Source organism: Myotis brandtii, unplaced genomic scaffold (genome assembly GCF_000412655.1).
Source record: "Myotis brandtii unplaced genomic scaffold, ASM41265v1 scaffold354, whole genome shotgun sequence".
Lineage (NCBI taxonomy): Eukaryota > Metazoa > Chordata > Mammalia > Chiroptera > Vespertilionidae > Myotis > Myotis brandtii.
Window position 1 is genome coordinate 686,503 of NW_005363609.1, and position 22,910 is coordinate 709,412.

At 52.9% G+C, this 22,910-nt stretch overlaps 1 protein-coding gene across 10 annotated transcripts in view; it reads right to left on the reverse strand.

Annotated features, from left to right (window-relative positions):
• AGAP1 (ArfGAP with GTPase domain, ankyrin repeat and PH domain 1) overlaps positions 1-22,910 on the reverse strand; it is a 411,226-nt gene that overhangs the window by 245,061 nt on the left and 143,255 nt on the right. For 9 of the 10 annotated variants that reach the window (XM_005871712.2, XM_005871713.2, XM_014544148.1 and 6 more), the window contains exons 3-6: positions 21,665-21,752; positions 10,020-10,105; positions 8,353-8,494; positions 6,341-6,475 (exon numbers count right to left, since the gene is read on the reverse strand). In XM_005871712.2, the coding sequence (XP_005871774.1) occupies positions 6,341-6,475; positions 8,353-8,494; positions 10,020-10,105; positions 21,665-21,752 (451 nt within the window). Of the gene's footprint in view, positions 1-6,340; positions 6,476-8,352; positions 8,495-10,019; positions 10,106-20,966; positions 20,979-21,664; positions 21,753-22,910 lie in introns of all 10 variants that reach the window. The other variant, XM_014544150.1, reaches the window with a different exon arrangement.

Consider the following 22,910-nt stretch of genomic DNA (forward strand, 5'->3'; position numbering starts at 1 on the left):
CCACCACTAGCCGCTCCCCCGAGGCGCTACCCGAGCCTTGGGTCAGTACCGTTCTTAGAAAGCGCTGACACATTAACCCCCTCAATGAAGTGTGATTTCAGCAGCTGAACCTGTTACCGTCATTCCAACTGCCTGTCTGTCCGTGAGGTCCCGCATGCGTGACTTTTCAACACAAGATGGTGAAGCTGGTGGACAGGGTGACATGAGGGCACAGACGGACGGACAGTGGTAGGAAAAGGACACGCTGGCCTGGCACCAGCGGTGTGATGTGACGTCAGGAAGCAAGCGTCTGGGAGAACATGTCTCCCAGCTGTACATCGGGCCTCGTGAGGACGCACTCGCTTCCATCATAAGCCCTTAAATGGCGATGTAAACACTAGTCATAATGACAAATGATAAAAACAATATGTAAGGCAGTGCGCTGGGCGGTCCCGGATGTGTCTCTTGCTTCAACAGTGTTTGGACGGAACAGACCCAGGGACGCCCGTTCTTCCAGCCTCCGCCACTCTCCTGCGTCTCACCCAGTCACCATCTGCAGAACACACACAGGGTGTTTTCCTACCTTAACTCCTTATTGCCCAACAACCATGAGCTCCCAAATTCGTCAGAATTATTCCACCCAGGTGGAGGCTGCGTTCACCTGCCTGGCCAACCTGAATCTGCAGGCCTCCCACACCTACCGCTCTCCGGGCTTCTGTTTCAACCCGTGAGGATGGGGCTCTGGAGGGCGTGGACCCCTTCGGCCGGGAGCTGGAGAAGTGCAAGGGCGCTGAGCATCTCTTAAAGTTGTACAACCAGTGCAGTGGCCCCATTCTCTTCCAGAATGTGCTGGAGCCTCCCAAGGTGAGTGGGCAAAACTCAGAACCCATGGAGGCCGCCCTGGCCTTGGAGAGGAACCTGAACCAGGCCCTCTGGAGTTGCCTGCCCTGGTTCCTACCCACGGAGACCCTCCTCTCTGACTTCCTGGGTGAGGAGGTGAAACTCAACAAGATGATGGGCCACACCTGACTCACCTCCGCAGGCTGCGGCCCCAGGCTGGGCTGGGTGAGTATCTCTTCAAAAGGCTCACCCTCAAGCAGGACCAGGAGCCTTTGGAGCCCAGAGGCCTTTAAGGGGCCCCTATGCACCCCTGAGTCTGGCTTTTGCCTGAGCCTCTCCCCAAAACTACTAGCCATTCTTTTAACCACCCTGAAGCCCTCTCCCATGCATTGGACCAAATGAAACAATAAAGCTTTTGCAGCAAAAATAAAATAAAATAAAATAAAAATGTGTAACAGACACTGGGCTCATTGGCTCACTTTTCAACATGTATTAAATGCCCAATGTACACACTTTTAAACATGAAAAATCTGATTTTTGGAAGCACTCCTCTGGGAAAAAATAAACATGTAAATATAAAAACAAATTTGCTCCAATCTAATCTCTAACACAATGAAGAGAATAACAACAACACAAGAGCAACAAAAGCAAATAAAGAAACAGGCCCCCCCACACACACACTTAAAATGAAGCCGGACCCAGGAGAGAATGGACGGGGCGACCCACAGACCCCCGACCAGCACAGACAAAAGGCTGTGGTGTCAGCAAGCAAGCAGCAGGCAAGCGCACGGCCTAGGGAGAAATCCCAGGAGACGGCTTCCACTTAATGATGCGCTAACACACGCAATTAGGCTGCACAAACTAGGCTCATCAGCACAGCCACCTCGTCCTGGACACTCTGTAATTAGGACCGAGAGCCGCAGACGTCGTATGTGAAATGAGACTCTTTGTACATCAGGATTTCAATCTGCGGAAGCAGAGGATGGAAAGCTAACTCAGGCTCCTGGTGTACTGCGTGACCTTGGGCAAGTACCGCATGACCTTGGGCAAGTCATGAGACCTCTCCTGGCTCAACCCCCAGCATGGGTGGTCCATGCCCAGGTGAGCCGTCCCCAGGCAGGAGTGAATGGCTTCCAGAGAAAGTGCTTTCCAGAATGTTAACTGCAGCACCTGTGAAGAGCGGGGTGAAGGGCCTAGAGCGCGAGGACTGCCAGGGACGCCACCCACCAGGACCACACACACAGCATTAGCAATCGGCAGACAAAGCCCTTTAAATGCCACGGCCCAGCTTCCCACCCAAGTGTACGTAAGACGGAAAGGTCTCCCATATGAGATCGCCAGTCTATCCACTTATCCCTGACAAACAAGTGACTAAAACCTACAGTTTTGGGGAGAATTAAGGGGACACACAGTAGTTTGTAATTTATGTAGATTTTGGCTTATACAGATTTTTTTTTAATCCTTACCTGGGGATATGTTTATTGATTTGAGAGAGAGAGAGAGAGAGAGAGAGAAACATCGATCGGCTGCCTCCTGTACATACCCCCATGGGTTTTGAACCCTCAACTCAGGTATTTGTCCTGACTGGGAATTGAACCCACAGCCCTTTGATATACAGGAAGACACTCCAACCAACTAAGCCACCAGGCCAGAGCGGCTTACTCCAATCTTGCTTGACTTGTTCTCACAATTACTGTCAGAGCAAAATGTTGATGTAAGTTTTCTTACCGTCTTATGAATACAATGAATACAAGCTCGGAAGGTAACCGATTAAAGCTTTAGTGGGGGTTTGCCTTCGTTAAACAGGATGCTTTGACTTGATATTTAACAAATGACTAGAATTTTAAAATATACATACAAGAGTGTTAAATTCTGCATACAAAACAACTCACATTGGGATGCATAATAGAACAATCCACACATAAAATGAAACTGTTTGCAATTCAGATAAGTCTATATTAGCTCCCTCTGGGAGAGGGAAGGAGGGAAGGGAGGGAGGGAGGAGGGAGGAGGGAGGGGCTTACAGTTTCCTTGATCAGAAATTTAACACAGGTGTTTGTGCACCACCTAGCTGTGCTCATTCTGTATGAGAGGAAACCACTCTTCCTTATGCAGGATCTTTACTAAACTATCACATGAAAGTCAGATACTATAGTTAAACATTTGTTAAAAAATACCCCCAGAACACAGGGGGTCCACTGGATATCATCAATAAAATGTCAAAACAAACAAAAATAGGGACTCTCCCTCGTCCTTAGAGAACGAGATGAGGACACCGTGACAGTCGCCACACTCACCAATGCCCACTGCGCGCCACTGTCACTCACGGCAGAGCAGGCTGCAGACACGGCACTGGCAGGTAACAGCATTTGAAAAGACTTAAATTCACAATTTCCGAAACCCAACTGCAGGAACGAAAATCCCGCACGCTCCGTCAGGAAGACCACGGCGAGTCCACCATCCTCCTCCCAGATGGAGCACGTGAGGCTCCCAGGAGCCTGGGTACCACCTGCCCCAGCCCAGCCCTCCCCTCCGCAGCCAGGGGGCAGTCTACAGTTCTGGGTGATTGTCCCAGGTTCGTCCCCTACGGGGCTTCCATGTCACCAAGGCAGGGCCCGACCATGCTTCCCATTGCATCTTCATCCCTAACCAGAGCTGGAAGGCTGGTGCTCAAATTGGGAATGAAGGAAGGAATGAATGAATGAATGAACAAATGAACCAACCTACTTCCCTGCCTCCTGACATGCTTACTGCTAACAGAGAACCTCCCAACAGCCATTTGACCACCACATGAATGAAGCAAAGGAAACAGATGTTCTGTTTTCCTATTATTTTCACAATTTACTTTCAGTTTCAGGGCACAGGAAGTCAAAGGTTAAAGAGGCAAAGAATCAAGTCCCTGGTCACTTAAAAAACAAACCCAGGTGGCCAGCCGACTGGGCGCTCAGCCTATGGGGCGGCTGGGATTGAATATGTAACGCCCCAGGCCTGTTTCCTTCTATTGATAAGCTAAATGTTACATAGGAATACTACATTTTTTCTTTATCTTCTCTTTCTGCAAAGCAAACACATAAAATGTGAATAAATAAAAGTGCCAGGGCATACAGGAGGCCAGAAAGTCCAAGGAGAGAGCCACGTACTGAGTCTGCGAGTGGACAGTGAGCCAGCGCACGGGGCCATCCCCCTGCCCAGGCCTCCCCCGCGCAGGACCGGGGTTGCGTCCACTAATGACTACACGGTTAAGGCTCTAGGCCAGCCGTGGGCAAACTACGGCCCGCGGGCCGGATACGGCCCGTTTGAAATGAATAAAACTAAAAAAAAAAAGACCATACCCTTTTATGTAATGATGTTTACTTTGAATTTATATTAGTTCACACAAACACTCCATCCATGCTTTTGTTCCGGCCCTCCGGTCCAGTTTAAGAACCCATTGTGGCCCTCGAGTCAAAAAGTTTGCCCACCCCTGCTCTAGGCTCAGGGTCCCAAGACGGGATCCAATCTAGGCGCAGCACCTTTGGTCAAGCGACATAACTTTTCTGAGCCTCGATGTCTAACTCTAAACTTTACAAGTTTTCTCCTTGTAATGAAAATGGACAGTTCCTGTTAATGATGTGAAGTGCTGAGGATGGTCCCCACTCGGTTAGCAACTACTTCGACTAACAATTACAGAGTCCATGATTTAATTTAAAAAAATATATATATATACACACACACACACACACACATATATGCTATATAATTACCATATGAAATGTGCTAAGTAACCTCAATTTTATTTTTAAAACTTACTGCTTGGCCGGCATGACTCAGTGGTTGAGCACTGACCTAGGAACCGGAAAGTTACGGCTCGATTCCTGGTCAGGGCACACGCCCGGGTTGCGGGCTCGATCCCCAGAGTGGGGTGTGCAGGAGGCAGCCGATCGATGATTCGGAGAGAAGTCTGTTGACAGGAGCAGGCAGCTGGCTGGACCTGGCCCTGGGCCTAGTGGGGACCCTTCACTGACATTTCACCTGAACGTTCAGGGGGTCTGGGCTCCGCGATGTGAATGGTGACCCTGCCTGTCAGAACCTGAAGAAGCCCACGCGGCTCCGTGTCCAGTGCTTCCCAGGCCGGCTGACGCTCTCGGAGCCACCAGTGCAGTGTGGCCCTGCACGTGCGGCCACAGGTTTAATTGGGGGTTTGCCCCCCCAGCGGCCCCTGGGTATGGCCTGAGGAGGCCCATGTAAATGTGAGGGACTCGATCTTTGAAATTTAATAAAATGCTACTACAGAGTGGTATTCCTTCAATTTCATCTGAACACTAATTTGGACACTGAAAAGAAAAGCATACATTCCCGGTTTGGGGGAAGTTACCCCCAATTTTACTAATATTAGCAGGTCTCCGCCAGAGCTGGTGCAGAACAAGGCCTCTGTGACCTCTGGGCGGCTCGGGCAGCCTCTGCCCCAGCCCCATGGCATCACAGCTGCGGGACAGGGAGGTGGGGCTGCCACCGAGGATTTAAACCAGAAGGGAGGGGACCCGGGGTTATTTCCTAGGAGTCCCATCTGGAACGAGACACATGGCCTGGCCGGTGTTGCTCAGTGGTTGAGCGTAGGTAGCCCTATGAACCAGGAGGTCACCGTTAGATTTCCAGTCAAAGCACATGCCCGGTTGTGGGTTCCATCTCCAGTAGGGGGCGTGCAGGAGGCAGCTGATCAATGATTCTCTCTCATTATTGATGTTTCTATCCCTCTCCCTTCCTCTCTCTAAAAAAAAAGGGGGGGGGGGGACAGATATGGGACAGATGATGGGAACATCTTTCTCCCAGGTCTTCAACCATGAGTCAGTCACCTTACCCCCGACCTTCTAGAACCCTCCAGGCTATAGGCCACCCTTCCCTCCTGCCATCAGTCCCCTCTCCCACCTCACAAGTGGCATTACAATTATCTACGTCGTGAGCAGTCCCTCGGGTATGGCACGCTCCCTCCCCGCAGGACAACGTCCTCTCTGACCTGTGGCCGTCCCTGAAGGCAGGAGTTCGACAATGAACCCAGTCACAGAGAGACCATTCCTAAACTTCATGCAGCCCCACCATGAGTCTGAGTGTGTGTTTTTGTTTTTTTTGCCCAAACTGGACTCTTATTTCTTTCAGCTTATTCTCCTCAAAGACGAACACGAAGTATCTAAACCTTTTAGAGAGATGGGCGTGAATTGGGACTGTGAACCACCGGTGCAGAAGAAACGGTGCCACGCGTAACTGTGACCACCGTGTGCACAAACAGTTCGAGAAGCGTTTCATCCCGAACACAAAGCGGCCCCGAGATGTGACACGGAATCGGCTGCAGGATTGCTTCAGAGGTCAGAGGAGGGGTTTTGTCCCATCAAACGAAGGTGCCATTTGGAGCGGCACAGAACTGGCATCGCCCCTGGAATGCGGAGCTCAGACTCGCCCCCAGTGCCCACACGTCAGAGGACTCTGCCCCGCGTGGACGCGGGCCTGCTGTGTGGGAAGTGGCGCTGTGTGCACGGCGGGCACTCACCGTCCTGAAAGACCCTCTCCACGTTCAGGCCGTACGTGGCACACGTCTCGTAGTATGTGCACCGCTTCAGGTCGCTGGAGAGCTTCCGCGCCCGGGAGTCGTCGATGACCCGCGGGTTGGTGGAACTGATGGCGTCTGGAACAGACAAATGCATAGGCGACACGGTGACCACACGCAGCTGCAATTCCTGCCACAACCTAAGATCACAGAGTAGCCAAAACCTGCACCTTCCCTGTAGGGACAGGATCCTTTTCCAAACCTGGAGTTTTTAAAATACAGTCTACCCCTGCAATCATCATCTCACACGCTAGACTAGTCGTCACTAGCAGAAGTTTGTTTTCGGGGATCCTGCTTCTGAATGGAATAAAGGACTGCCCAGAAAGACCAGGAGAAGGAGTGGGAGTTAAATGTGGCCCCAGAGGAAAAGATCTGAAACAGGGAGAGCTCCAGGGTTGCTGTCTGCACATGACCTGCTGATGCACAAAGCACGTGCTGAAAGCATCCTGCACACCAGCAGGTCCCTCGGTGCCCACCAGCACCATGCTCGCAGCCTCCGTGGGAGTCTGATCCGGTTCCAGGCACAGATGGCCCAGTTTACACAGCAGGCAAAACCCCACACGCCCATGGGGATATCCAAGTCGGCTGGGGAGGGAGGAGAAAACAATAAAGATGAGGAATGAGACAAATGCAGGGCGCTGCTGGGGGCTGAGTGGGACGGGGTGGGGTGAGGAGGTCAGGGAACTCCTTTTTGTCCCCAGTCGTCTTCCGAGATGTGCTGTCACCAACAGAAAGGGGCCTGGCCACCCTGCCCTCAACACTGCAGCGCGATGCTCTCCCGTTTCCATTCATTTGTAACTGCATCTTTCTATAGCTCCTGCTTCTCCCTCAGACCAATTTAATCTGCAAGCCTTGAAAAAAGACCTGCTTAGCAAACATCACAATCACCTCATCCAGAAATGAGGTCCACATGCCCCGACTGTCCCGGAGAAAGGACCCATTCTCCAGCCTCCTCCCACGCCAGCTGAGCCCCACAGCAGCCCTTAAGGAAGGAACTTAACTCACCTTCCCCATCCCCCACCTCCAGACCTGAGGGGTCCAGATGCTGGGGCTCAGACTCTCCCCTCTGCCCCTGACCCCGTGAACACTGATGTGTAAGGTAACACACCACTCAGATAGAGCCTTTGGCCCCAGTGAAAGCTCACCCACTCCCTGTCCTAGTGAGCCTCCAGCAAAAAGGCACGTGAGTCCTCAACGCGACCCCCTGAACTCAGGCAGCTGGTGAGGAGACGCCCACAGAGCCTGACTTTGCTCAGAAATACCCTGGGCAGGCTGCAGGAAGGGGCGCTTATTGGAAATGAATCGCTTCATCTTTAAGAAGCTTTAAGCAGGATCTGCTTTAGATGAGCTACTTAACCTAAAACATTAAGAATTGTCAAGCCATCAACTCAAATATGCCAATTCTGTACATAACAGACCAAGGACTTTTAACCGGCATGCCCTGTTTCCTGTTGACCACTAGAGGGCGCTCTACGCATAAAGAACCTCTCTCCTAGTTGGTTGTAGGTTGAATTTTCCCCCCTGAAGAATTTGCATATTCGACCATTTGCCATTTAAAAAAATGCTTAAAAAAAAAAAAAAAAAAAGAGCAGGGGTCGGGTGTGCTCTCCATGAAGCTGTAAAAAGTGAGCCTCCAGCAGGAAATTATTTCTTCTTTAAACCACTTTGAAGTTGCTCCACACCAAACACACAGACCATGAATACACTCACTGCTCCACTGCTAAAATCCTTATTTTTAAAAAATATGTTTTTATTGATTTTAGAGAGAGAGGGAGCGTGAGAGAGAGAAACATCGATCAGCTGCCTCCTGCATGCCCCTACTGGGGATCAAACACACAACCTAGGCATGTGCCTTGACCGGGAGCCGAAACTGTGACCTTTTGGTACATGGGACCATGCTCAACCAACTGAGCCACAGCGGCCAGGGCCACTGCCCCAATGCTTTAACCACTCACCCTGGGTTCCCACCAGCACCAGCGGGATCTCGCTCGTGCTCCGGTAGCTGGCCATCCGACTGTAGTAGTGGTAAACTGTCTGGAAGCTGATTTCATCCTCCAAGCTGAAGACAAATATGACAGCGTCCACCCACATGGCAAACTAGGGAGAGAAGAAGGGGAGGAGGCAGAGGAGTTGAGTGAGGAGGTGGGGGAGGGGTGGGGGGTAGAGGAAGGGCTGCGTCTGCACCGTGTCATCTTCAAATAATAAATATAAAATTAAGTGAGAACAAGACCTTAGGAACAAAGAATTGTGAGACAGGCCTGAGGAGACACCAGGACTGGACAGAGACACCCCCCTCCCTTCTCTACCTTGAGAACATTTCCCTCTCCCTGTGTGGAAGGGGGTAGGGCCGTCAGCTTCCGCACGGCAGGAGCACCTCAGTGCCTCAAGTCCCTGGGACCAGCCTCACCCCCCAAGACCTAAGCTGCCACTGTCTGGACCTCTCTGCAGAGAAGTGCGGATCACGCCCCATTCTCTCCAGGTGCGTCCTGACTGCCCAGCACCAGCAGGTGGCGCTGTTCCCGGACACCCCGCAGCTTCCCCCACCGACAACCAACTACCAAAAAGAGGGCGGTTCCCACACCACCCTCAGATGCCCTCGTGGCCACAGCCTCGGGAGTCCATTCACGACGCCGTGGTCAGTGGGTAGACAATGTAAACGCCGTGAAACCATGAAAAGGAAACCGTGCTCACACGTGCCCAGGAATGGGAGCCAGAGAATACTTTTCTCCCTTGAATATTTACGCACACACTGCCTAATTTTGTACAAAACTCTGGCCATAACTTTGAAAGGCTCCATCGTGATATCCCCCGAAGTAGCAATCTTTAGGGTCAGCTTCTAGGCTAAGGTTTCTGAAGGAAGTGTGACCGCATTTGAGGACTGGTCCCTGGGGAAACCGAGTGGACACATTCTCGTGGCCAGAGGCGAAGACGGAGACCTCCGGGGTCCCGGTCCTCCCCACCCCGGTGCTGGTGCCATCGGCAGGCAGACCACCGGGGCTGTGCCCTATCACCAGGTCCGGCCTCAGGCGATACCTCAGGGCATCAGACGGGAATGCTTGGGCAGCCTCCCCGGGCACCTGGAGAGCTAGAGCTGACCCAGGTGGGCACTCCCCCACCGTTACCAGGTTCAGCTCACAGTAGGTGCTCAGCTCATGAATTATGTAAGTAAAATGCTGAACTGGAGATGAAGTACATGGAAGAAAGAGGTTTTCCACACACGGGCTTTCCTATTTCTATGATGCCCACCTGGAACTTTCCGCCTGCACCCAGGTTGCCAGGGGGCTGACTCGGGCGGGGGTAGGGGGTGGGGGAGAACACAGACGTTTCCAGAGGTCAAACAACTGCGCTGGCAGGTCAGCGCGCAGTGTGCTTTTTCTTCCTGAACAACTCGGAAAGTGACAACTGGCTGCACACACTGAGCCCCCCTCTGGGATTTTATCTGAAGGAAGAACAGAATTAGTGTCTTAGAAATGAGAAGAACCTCCATCACAGAAAACATTCTCATGGGCTTCTCTCTCCCCTTTTCCTGAGCTCGCTGGACAGATTTCTCAGTCCAGTTCAGACTCCAGGAATCAGAACAGGTGAATGAAGGGCCGGTGAGCCGCTGGCATGTAATACTCACCTGGGCCTCGGGGGGGCCCCCTTCATCTCTAATCAGCAGCAGATAGCTCTGTCCATCAACAACAATCTCTTTCTTGAATCTGCCACCTGCCACACACACAAAAAACCTCGTTATGCAAGAAAGAGCGAGCGTGCAGAGGGCAGACAGACGTGGGCTTCGCTTGTGGAAAAATACACTCTAGGCTGCCGCCCTGGAGTGGGTTTCGGATCTGCCTCCAGCAACCACTGGGTTTTGAACGAACTGAGCTCAGATTTAAGTGTTTGTCTTAAAGAACCCGCGTTCGTTTCTGTTGGAACGCACAGCCTCGCGTGCCGGGCCAGGAGGACTCGTGGCTGCGGAGGGTGGAATTTAAGTGCAGGCTTTGTGCGTAAATCCAGGGATTCCCGCTCGCTGGGGACACTGAGGCACAGAGTTCAGAAGAGAGCACTACAATTGTCCTTCTCTTGTTCAGTTTGCCAAACAAACGAATCCGTGAGGCCTCCCGGGCGCCTCGTGTACAACATGCTGACAAATTTGGGGGCTGAGAACCTGTATTCTCCTCAAGAGAAACCCAGTTCTTGGTGGGAACACAGAACATCATGGGGATGGTGCTTCCGCAGTCACAGTTCACGGTGGGGGTGCCGACTACTACACACGGTTAGACAGCAGCTACTGATGGCAGCTCCGCACAGCAGACAGCAGAGCAGCGGCGACAGAGGGTTAGGACACGCGGACTCGGGGTTAGTAAGAAGCCACCAGGAACCCCTGCTGGACGGGGGGCGGGGGGGCACACAGAGGTGGCAAGGGCTGTCCTAGACATCTGGGCCCCTCGAATGCCCAGGTGGGGGGCACGCCACTGCCACCAGCATCTCCCAGCACCGCCCCGGACTGGGCTGCCAGGCGTCCCCTGGACAGCGGGAGAGACCGCCACTCTGGGTCCCTGGCTCCTCTGCACCTCCAAAGACGAACCGCCTTCTGAGACTCTGAGCCGAGTTCACTCCAGGTGACCCGCGCCGGGTTCTGGATTCTGTTTCTGAGCGAGGAACCCATCAGTCCTGCTCCATGTGCAGTTCCTTCCAGAAACTACATCAAAACCCCAGGTAACTGCACGCTGGAGAGCCAGCTGGCAGGACCTCCCACCGACCCAGAGCCTGCACGCCGGGTCCTCTGCCGCCCGAGCCACATTTCGCTCCACCAGTGGCCCAACGAGGGTCCTTCCACCCCAGTGCCCGGGGCCTGTGGGGTTCTGGGCCACTCCAGCACCCGAGAAGCAGGCGGAACTGATGTTCTGCGCCAGCACACGCGCATTCACTCGCACACACCTCGGGAGGCACCAACATGACAGGGAGAACACTCTTGCTTTACTGGGGTCAGTTTGCTCAATAAGAAAAACCGAAGACAACTTTCCAACATTCAGAGGAAACACAGTATCTCAGGTTGCTCTCCGTCACTGTCACCGAACAAGGGCAGTCTGTGCAGAGGAGCCAGAATGAGGCACATCTGAGGGGGTGGAGCAGACCGTCCGCCCCTGGATGCAGACCAGCACCTGCGCTGCCCGCTGCAGGAGGGTCTGCAATGACCAACCACCCCCAAATCGCTGGCTCCTCGCGGGGAAAGGAGATAGCACGCCCTCCTGGCGAGGCTGCTGTGACTACAGGATGAGCTGGGAAGCACCTGGCACAGGACAGAAGCCCCACCCCACACCCCCTCCTCCACACCCCGGCGGCACAGCCACGGGACCCTGACGCGGGACCAGCTCTACAAGGACCCTGGTGCTGCCCACTCCTAGCTCCTGGGCTTCTGGCCTCCAGAACTGAGAGGACACACTTATGTTTCAGCGCCCCCAGCCGGTAGTACTTTGTTACAGCAGCCCCGGGAAACTAATACATCCTCCGATTAGTTACAAGTTTCTGCTCTCCCTCTATGCATTCACCCAGGATGCTCTCTCTCGCTTGCTTGCTCTTCTCTCCCTCTGTCTCTCTCTCTCTCTCCCCCTTGTACTTGCTATGGTCTCTGGCTTTGCAACCTTTGGCCAAGAACTTCAGACCTAATTTTCATCGCCTCTGTAAGGAGAGGCCATTCTTTTTGACATCTGTAAGGCCCCTTCCAATTCTAAAATCACCTCTTCACCACCCTCCCCCCAAGATACAGTGTATCTTTTCAATATTTTACACTCGCAAGCATCAGCCACTTGCAATTGGCTTGTATAATTTTTTCAGGTATTATACTAGTATGTGCAGGAAAAAAACCAAAATGAAATACTTATACGCATTTGCCATGAACCCAAAAGTTCAGTAATTAGATAGAAGCCAGCCAGGAGCTTCAGCACCCAGGTTGGGAGGAAGTGAGAATGTGAGCAGGAGAAGTTATAAACGTGTCAGGTGAGACTGCAGTGGGCTCACCCGACTGTGGCAGCTGGGCGCTGGAGAAACAGGGTCTCACCGGTGAGTGGAAGAATTTAAAATTCTTTTTCTGCAGCCGACCTCGGAACCACAGAGGGAAAGCCTCGGGGGGAAGCGGGCGGGCGCCAGGCTGCACCTCAGCAGGCAGGGCCACCACTGCCGGCGTTTTAAACCCAAGCCCTGCGTCTCACCCCAGCCAACCAATTACTTTCTACCAAGGTCTTAGAGGGCACCACCCAACATCACCCAGTTTCATTCTTAAGGCACATCTGACAACTGCCTGTTTTATAACCCAAATTCCAGTTACCTTCCTGCAGGTTCTTTCACCCAACTTTGTATTCCCAGCATATAAGGCGCAGCCTGGCCCAGGGCCCACCCTGTAAGTGTTCCGTAGTGGTGTTCCACCTGCTCTGACGGCCACATGCCATTACCATTAAGTGCCTTCAGGGGTAATTTTATGTTAGAAAGTGTCCCCGACCTCCGCTCCAGAAGACAGCGACACGTCTGGCTCACACACCTACAGGTGCGCAGGGAGCGAGGCAGGCAGGGGCAAGCACAGAGCTCTGTCCCGGTGATGACATCTCGATGAGGGACGAGGGAGGCCCCCTTTCACTTAGATCTGTTCCTGCCAAAGGCGTGGTGAGGTCACCGGCGGTAAGCAGGCAAAGTGCTGGACAGAACCGAGACGCGTCTGGGCTGATCGCCCCGCGCTGCACTGACAGCGGAAGCGACTCACTCGCCTCAGTGTGCCCTGGTCTGAACTCCACCTCACGCTCAGTGTATCACATTTCTGCTTCACCCGAAGGCAAGTCGTTGGGGTTCCCCGACAACTGCCCTGGTCACCGTGGATGCCCTTGAGCTCGCCTTGGACGTGAGCCATGGTCTTCATTTCTTCCCCACGTGGGTGAGAGGTCAAACTGAACATACCTACCAAGAAAGGGCTGCGGACACACGTGTGTTGTGACCAGCACACAGGAAGGGTAGAAACATCTTTTAGAAAGACTTAAATCAAGGGTGTCCCTTCTAATCTACCGTAACCAATTACCCTAAAAGTTTCAAGTTTACTGTCCCGATTCCTGGCCTCGTGCCCTGGGAACCAGCGTGGGGTTTGGGAGGCTGGAGTTAAGGGAGCGGCTGGGTTCCCAGCCCCCGGGAGCTCGGCGTAGACGGGCAGAGCTACACGGAGCCCTGTATGCAAGGGCGTCTGCACAGAGAGGCATCGGCGCCCCATCTGTGTTGTCATTCTGCTTTAAGGCGGGAAGGAGCAGACGGAATTTTCCTATTCCAAAGCGGGGAAAAGCTTAGAGTAAACACTGCCACAGATGTTTGACATTTCTGCTTCTATCATTTTGGCTAATTGGACTGAAAGCTATTAACGTATCATTAACATTCTGCAAGCAACAGAGATGGATGTGATAACAGCGAGCCTTCGCTAGTTTGCATTTCTTCCCCGTCACCCCCACTCTTCCTCACTCTGGTGATGCCGTGGCCACCATCACCACCCAGATCGCCTGGGCAGACCGCGAAGATCCGTGGGACACCGGCCGAGGCCCCGGGCCAGCTCGCAGCAGAGAAGGCCCAGGTCCACCCGTGCTGCCGCCTGCCCGCCTCTCTCCTGAGCGTTTCTGCACAGCACAGCACGGTGCCATGGAGCCCACAGCCTGCCTGTAGCTGCCCAGGGCCCAGAGGGGGACATCGAGAATGCAGGCCCGTCTTGTCCTTACTCCACTCACAGCCCAGCAGGGGGCTGCCTGTCTCCAGCTCCCAACTCATCCCTGTGCGTAGGGAAGCATAAAGAAATTCACCCGCCTGTCACTTTCTTTCACTTTTTTTAACCATTCAACTTTACTTTTCCATGCAAAAACAAAGAACGAAAATTTGCCTTGCGTTTCAAACTCTAGTACTATTTCCCTTTTCCATAAACAGCGGGAGGAGCATTCTTCTAGCATCTGATCAGATGTGGTCAACCAGCCGCGATCCTTCCCTCAGGTGCAAACAGGCCTCAGGTGGCTCGGCTCTGGTACTGGGTCTCCTACCTCACAGGTTAGATTCCCGTCCACAAAAACATTTTCAACATTTGCCTAAAATTTTCTTCTTCCTGACTCAGCCCCACGATGAAATAGAAAGAATGCCTGCAAAATGCATTGCTTCCTAATTGTTTAGGACAAGTGGAATGAGAGGGCTACATTGAAAAGAGCCAAGAATCTTTTTCATTTCTCTTTAAGAGAATATAAAAAATCTTAATTACAAATGTGCCAGAAATTTTTTTAAATGAATTTTACTCTTTCCGCTTTGACAAATATACTCAAGTCAGTAACTTACTAACACTGAGATTTTGGAGGCAGTTTGTACGGTGACATTTAAAAGAAATGTTGGACCGCATGTTATTTTTACCGTGGGGACAAATTTTATCGGTAACATTTTAGTTTGTAAAATTTAACTGAATCAGATTTCATTTCCTCTGACAGTTTTTTTTTTTAACTTACACTGATTTTTTTTAAGTGACTCTATAAACTATACTAATGGGAGGGCTCTAATGTGTGGTGACTGCTATGTGCTTCCGTGGTGCCACTCGGGCTGGGCCTGTGGTGACGAGGGGACTTCCTGAGCAGGCCAGGGTCTCCAGGACTTCATTTAACCCACATCTAAGTAAAATAAGAAAGGAGATGGGGAAAAAGAAAAAAACAAAAGGAAGACACTGTACCATCCACCAGGAAAAGGGGTGTGGCTTCCCAAACAGACCCTGCCGCCTCCGAGGGGCGTGTCCCCAGGACTCGGGATTTTGAAAATAGCTGCACACTGGTAAGTGTTTCTGAGCCTGTTATCGCAGTAACGACCAGCGTGCACTGGCAAGTGTGTCACACACTCACTGAGAGACAAGCACGTGGGATGGGCTGAGTCAGGTACACGCTGTGGAAACCAGAACCCACCTCCCGGAACCTGGGAGGCTGGCAGCTCCACGCTGGCCTTTTAAACCTCAGACATGGCACAGACCAGCTCCCTGACACAGCCCACCTTCTCGTGAGTGACAAGCAGGCGCCTGTGTAATGACAGCGACTGGCGTGTGGCATGTCAGGCCAGCAATGACCTTGGGGACATGTCACCATGCAGTTACTGCTCGCCAGGACTTGGAGGGCTCCTATCGGAAAACCTTTACAGAACGAGAGGGGTTCTGTTATTGATTCAACCATTTTCCTTACCTGACAGTAATCATTAGTCTTAGTATCTAACATTTCATTTTCCCCTAAAACTTTTCCCAAATAGCAGACATTCGGGTTTCCCTCTAACTGTCTCCAATGATTGTGCAGGGAGAACTTCCCAGGCGTCTCCCATCTGAGAAGGAGGCTGGCTTCTCCTCCCTCCCCTCCACTCCGCGTGAAAGACCCAGCCTTCATTCTGTGCCTACGCTCTTTGGACTCTTAGTCTGTTATATTTGTCATATGGGTGGTGCGGGGCTGAAATTCCCAGCTGTAAGGTAGTGTTTTCCGTTCGGGGGGTGCGGGTAGGAAGGTCCAGGTTGCTGCCTCACCTGTGTGCTCACTGCTGGAAAGAACTGGAATGAAAGAGACAGCTCACAGGTCACCGTGCGATGAAGGACCACCCTCCTGGAGGTGAGAGAAGGGCCATCGCAGCCTTCACGCTGGCACGTCACCCATTCCCAGGCTCTCAGCCAGGAACCTGCTGGCCTCTGGCCGAGACAGATTCGGGGCTGCCAGGGCCTGGGAGGGAGACTTTTGTTCCCAAATGTGAGTTGCTTGAGAGGCTATGAGAAGCTGAAGATCCATTCGCTGCAGGAAGGAATCCTGCCGAGTTCAGCTCACAAGGACCTGGGAATGTCAGGGACAGCTGCTCCTCGGTCACACCTGGCGAAAGCCCTTCAGCAAAGCCCTTCTGTGGCCGCAGCAGCAGCGACAACCCCGCTGACCCTCGCTCCCGGGCCTCCATGGCAGGCAGGCCCCTACCACGCCCGCCACACCCACACCTGGAGGAGGGTTTGCTCCAGACCCGATGAAGTTTCTCAACCAGTCTGACTTCATCCTGGCACTGTCACCCATTTCATAGCTCAGGCTCCTTACAGAAGTGGCTGCCAGCAGTTAATTCTAGAACCACAGGAAGGAAGCTCTATGGACATCCTTAAGTTTGTCACTACCAACCTTAAAATCTCCCACTCAACCACCAGGGAGCCAGTGGGCCTCTCCCTTCCCCACCACCAGGGAGGCACCGGCTGGGGCTCCGCCTCCTGGGCCCCAGGTCCTTCCACACAAGCGGCTCTGCAACGCTGAGCTGGGCTGCACAGAGAGAAGAGGAATCACAGGGAGATGTCCCCGGGACAGGGACACAGCCTCCTGGCCGGCCGGGGAAAGTGTCTCAGGCGGGTCCTTGTGCAAATTCCCACACAGAACCGAACGGCCTGCCTTTCTTTCCTCCTTCAAGGGAGAGAGTTAAAAGCTGAGTGGCGGTCGCCTGGAGTAACAGGGTGAATATTAAGCACATGAGATAGAAACTCGGATTACACGCCAAACGCCACTCACAATTCTAATTATCGGCCATGAGTAGGGCACTAATGGCCGAGGAGTGAGTGGCAGCTGTGAAATCCCATCAGAGGTGTGAAGGACATGTGTAAACGAACGGAGTGCGTGGGCAGGCAGGCCCCTACCACGCCCGCCACACCCACACCTGGAGGAGGGTTTGCTCCAGACCCGATGAAGAAGTTTCTCAACCAGTCTGACTTCATCCTGGCACTGTCACCCATTTCATAGCTCAGGCTCCTTACAGAAGTGGCTGCCAGCAGTTAATTCTAGAACCACAGGAAGGAAGCTCTATGGACATCCTTAAGTTTGTCACTACCAACCTTAAAATCTCCCACTCAACCACCAGGGAGCCAGTGGGCCTCTCCCTTCCCCACCACCAGGGAGGCACCGGCTGGGGCTCCGCCTCCTGGGCCCCAGGTCCTTCCACACAAGCGGCTCTGCAACGCTGAGCTGGGCTGCACAGAGAGAAGAGGAATCACAGGGAGATGTCCCCGGGACAGGGACACAGCCTCCTGGCCGGCCGGGGAAAGTGTCTCAGGCGGGTCCTTGTGCAAATTCCCACACAGAACCGAACGGCCTGCCTTTCTTTCCTCCTTCAAGGGAGAGAGTTAAAAGCTGAGTGGCGGTCGCCTGGAGTAACAGGGTGAATATTAAGCACATGAGATAGAAACTCGGATTACACGCCAAACGCCACTCACAATTCTAATTAGCAGCCATGAGTAGGGCACTAATGGCCGAGGAGTGAGTGGCAGCTGTGAAATCCCATCAGAGGTGTGAAGGACATGTGTAAACGAACGGAGTGCGTGTCCCTTCAGGAAACCAGCAGTGAGATCGCAGCACGGCCTGGCCACCGAGAGGTAACGGGGCAACTTCACAGCTGTGAGAGCAGCTTGTTGCAACACTGCATGCGCACGATTCGCACACGGTGTGGGTTGAATTTTATCACAAAAAAGTTATGCTCCGGTCCAAACCCCCAACACCTGATGTGACCTTATTTAGAAACAGGGTCTTTGCAGAGGTGATCACGTTAAGGTGACGTCCTACTAGAGGAGGGTGGCCCTACCTCCAGTCCTGGTGTCCTGGTGAGAAGGGGGACATTTGGACCAGAGACAAGGCCACCTGGCGACTGAGGCAGAGACTGGAGTGATGTGTGTACAGACCAAGGACACCAACAGCTGCTGGCCACCCGCAGAAGCGAGGAGGGAGGCAGGGAGCAGATTCCCCCTCAGAGCCCGGGAGGACCAACCTGTCCGCCTCCACCGAGACTCCTGGCCCCCGCGCTGGGAGGGAACACAGCCTGTTGTTTTAAGCCGCCAGTTTGTGGTCACTTGTGGCAGCTCCAGGACTCCATCCGCATACATGTCTCTCTCTCTCTCTCTCTCTCTCTCTCTCACACACACACACACACACACACACACACACACAAATTAAAAACATACTTGCCTGTACAAAAACTTTACTCTGTGGATGACATTTGTGGAATCAAAAGCTCCCTACTGAGTTACCTACTTTTGCCTTGTTAATTCACTAGTTAAAAACACACATAACATTTAAATCTGTTGTCATTTAAATTGTGTCTTTAAAATGACCTAAATTGTGTGAATGAGCTCTCTTTGCCACAGGAATAAAATACCAACCAAACTCACACAACTAAAACACAGCAAATATTACCCTCTGAGATCCCGCTAAACTCGATCTGATGAAAGTGTGCTCCGGTGAAGGTCGGGAGGTCACACGAGAGGGTTCCGAGAGCGAGAACACTGAAGCAGGAAGGCTCTCACCACCCCTCCCAGCAATCTAAAGGGTCCTGGTTCAGTCAGAGGAATGCTAGAGGGCATTTACACGTTAATTAAATCAAAAGAACAGCCCTGTGCAGACGTGAGAAGCCAAAGGGAGCTCCAAGGAGCTATGTGGACGGGCGGGTCACACAGCCCCACCACCAGCAACGTGTTTTTCATTTAAAGTCGCTGCCCAGGTGTGGCTGGAGGCAGGTGACCATTCCTGCAGTTGTAAGAGGAAGGAGCATACGTTAGAAGGTAGTAAAAACACCAGGAAATGGAAAGGTCTCCCAGCTCAAAGCCCAACCCCCTTGGCCTGGTGCCCGCAACACCACCATCAGCTGTGGCCTAACCTGACCCTTGGTCTCCACAGGCAGAACTGACGACTCGTGACTGGGGCTGAGCCATAATCGGCTTCTAGCTCCTGCACCCCCGGGAGGGGATGCCACGGCTCCCATGCTCTCCATAAACCTGTGCAGAGACACGTCCATTCCAACTCCAGAACATTCCGCACGCAGCTTCCCAGTAAAGCACGCACGGGCTCTGAGAGACAGGAATGCCCTCAACAAGAATGGCAACCACTTTGCAGTTACAGGCTCCCTGGCTGTGAGGAAGAACTTCCATGGTAAGACAGGGAGGAATCAAGGCTTTTCTGTCATTTTCTTTCTGAGACAACCATGGTCCCTTCCTGCTGCCATGTGGACACCCGCCGGGGGCACATGGACGGGATGTGGGAGTCAGTTTCCTGGTCTGCGTAGACACGGCCACCTGCCTGGTTCAGGCAGGTGCAGGTAGCCAGGCTCTGAGAAACAGGGGTTCAGGGCTAAGGGGCTTCCAGCACAAGACAGCACCCAGAGGCCCTGATGCACGTCCACTGGGTGTACCTGGCTGGGTGCTGCTCCAAGCTCCCAGCACCCCCACACCCTTGAACTGGGGTCAATCAGTGAGAGGCCTGGCAGCTGGTGCCCGGGTGAGCTCCTGAGGTGCAGGGAGAAGACTGTGGACTGTCCTCCTCCTGACGCAGGGGCCTCAGGCGCAGGCCTGAGGGGAGAGATGTTTCCACTGTGCAGCTGAGGAAAGAATGTCCTTTCGTGTACAAACGCACGCAGTTCTACCCTTGAAAATTGTGTTTAGGAAACTATGCGATACCAGGAAATTCAGTAGAGTAAAACGTGTTTCTTGAAAAACCAAAGAACCTGGGCTATTAGGGGTCGTAATTTTGGTACCATTTTTACTTTTAATGAATGAACATTCAAGAGAAATGCCTTCATGCTAATAAAAATACAAGGCCAGTTGCAAAGACAGCACAGTCAGGCCCAAATGTGACAAAACAAACTGTGACCGTGCAAAGGGACAAGAACGCAGCCACAGCAAAGACAACACAGGGGGAGGGAGAGGCGTCCCTGAGTGAGAGGGCCGGAGACTCCGGTACCAGCCACGGCACCAGCCAGGCAGACACCGAGCCTAATGAGCAGCCAGAGCATCCCCAGGGGCAGGGCTCGCATGGGGGTGCCTGAGGGGTATGGTGGGTGGTGCAGGCAGCTTTACCTGGAGAGGTGATCATTACACCTGCTATCAGGTCACCCAGACACTGAGCGGCTGGGGTCATCAACCTATACAGTAGCTACACCTGAGGAACCAGCAAACCTCAGTCTAGGAAAATCAAAGCCACACTCAGACACAGAGGAACAAATACAGCAGCCCGACCAGGTGCAGACCCCAGAGTGAGAAAGCCTCCCTAAGCTCTCGTCTCCCTCGCCTCTCTAAACCATGCATCTTGCACACACTTTCCACCAGGGGCCAGGTGTCTGCACACGGATTCCCACCTTCAAGCCTTTGAGTTCACCTCCGGTCTTTCTAAATCATCCTCTCAGTCTGGGTCACGCAGAAAGTCGGCCTCTCCATGGAGACCACCACAAGGCTTTTATGTGTTTATAAAGTTCCGCAAATTAATGGCCGAGCCCCAAGCAAAGATGGCCACAGGACCCATCCCTCCACACTATCCAAAGGTTCCACAGGCCCCAGGACAGGAGTTAGACACTGAACAGGTGTTACAGGAAACATAGGAAGCTAGACTACTGCTAAAAACACATCTAAGAGACGCAACAGGGTGAAATGTTCAACTTAAAGAAAAGGCAAAATCAAAGGCAACAGGATGGAGCACAGGACGAGGAAGGGAGGGAACGCTACAGGACACAGCCGCCTCTCCTCTCTCCAAACAAGACAAGCGCTACCATGAAGAAAGGGCATAGTTACCTGCATCCATATCTGCAAAGAATGGAACAGCCAGTAAGAAAAAGAAGGAACCAGAAATTCAGTGTCTCAGAGTTGGATTTTACAAGGTTATACGGAGAGAAAATATAATTTAGGAAAACTGCCTGTGAACTAGGCCTGGATTAGGGACACAGGGGCTGCTGGGTTCCTATCGGCATTTTATTTATAGCAGAAAAATATGGATATATTAACTGAAGAAGGAAAAGCCTAATGGCGAATGAAACATCTTATTCTCATGCAAAATGACCATTACATGTTTATCACACACTATAAAGGGGGAACATACTCCAACAGGTGGTGGTAGGCATCTGAACGTCTCATATCTACGACTACGTCACAGGACGTACACAGTATGGATAAACTCAACATCCCAGCCGGAGAAACGGCCAAGCAGTGTTTAAGGGAGTAAGACTGGACTGACATTTGGAAAGGACAGGACTACTGGGAAGAAATCAATTTAAGAGTATTTCATGGTTCTACTCTTGCTCCGAATGCCACAGAGAATACGATCGGTCAGCGACCAATACTGGAGAAGAAACAATCTACCTAAGGATTTCTACTGCTTGGTGCGCTATTACTTTCTTGGCATGTGATACATGGAAGTAACGATTTAGGATATGCTACAGGAAATGTAAGAGCTAAGCTCTCCTAAGCGTGAGCCTGCCTGCCAGGCCGCGTACCTTCAGGAGACTCTTCCTGGACGTAGGTGCCGGTCAGGTAGCGGTGCACCAGGGCCGACTTGCCGCTGGCCAGATTGCCCACGATTCCCTGAAACAAAGCAACGGACGATCATTAAGGACCAGGGCGTCGGTAGGTTCGGCAATCTACAAGCGGAGGGAGTTAAAACGTGCAGTGCGTCTATACATGATCACCCCGGGCACTGGCTGGAAGGGCAGAAATGGGCTCAGGGACCTTCCTGCTGGAAGAGAGGGACTGGGCTCCCTCGTCAGCATCCCCCTTCTCACCGCCTCGCCAGCCCTAAGAGCGTGGACACCACCCCACACCTGCGGCTGAGGCGCTCTCCTGCACCACACGCGGTGGGTCCACCAGGAAAGGGTGTGAGTCAGGGCGTCGTGAACTGTGAACGCTCCGCGTCTGAGCAAGGAACGCTGAGCGAGGAACGCTGTGGGCCATGGTGGCCTGCAGAGCATACGGGGATAAGGAGGACATTCTGGTGCGTTCCATCACCAAGGAAGTGCATGGTTACCTGCACCCGATTTGGGGGTAGGAGTTTGGAGCTGGGTCCAAATGAGCCACATGGGTTAATGACAATGTGGGGGCGGGGGTGGGAGGTGGAGGGACGAGGCTGGTACCAGGCAGAAGACAAGAGCAAGCCTGCTTCTCTGGAACACGGGTGCGGCTGCAGCACGGGTGTTACTCATTTCACAAGCCTAGGACCCATGTGCCCACTGCCTGCAGGCCAGAGCCCACACTCCAGGAGCAGCAGCAAACGGTCTCCCTCTGAAAGCTTGCACACCCTGTCTGCACACACACAGGCCGGCAGCAGCACGGGTGTTACTCACTCATTTCACAAGCCTGGGACCCACCTGCCCACTGCCTGCAGGCCAGAGCCCGCAGCAAATGGTCTCCCTCTGAATGCTTGCACACCCTGTCTGCACACACACAGGCCGGCAGCAGGTCTGTGGCCCTCCCGCCCTTCTTCACCTGACCAGTTTGGGATGGTCTTCCTGCTCCTCTTCTGCACACTGTGACTGCTGGGGATGTTCATGGCTAGATCCCCCCTACACTGAGATCCCCGAAGACCAAGAACTATGTCTCTGGGTACTGGCAAGGACACCAACTCCACATCCCTACACTTACCAGTTTCTGGCCCCAACAAAGTGCCTGGTAAATATGGGATGGATGGAGGATAGATGAAGAGAGGGATGGAGGGAGGAAGAAAGGGATAAAGAGATGGATGGAGGG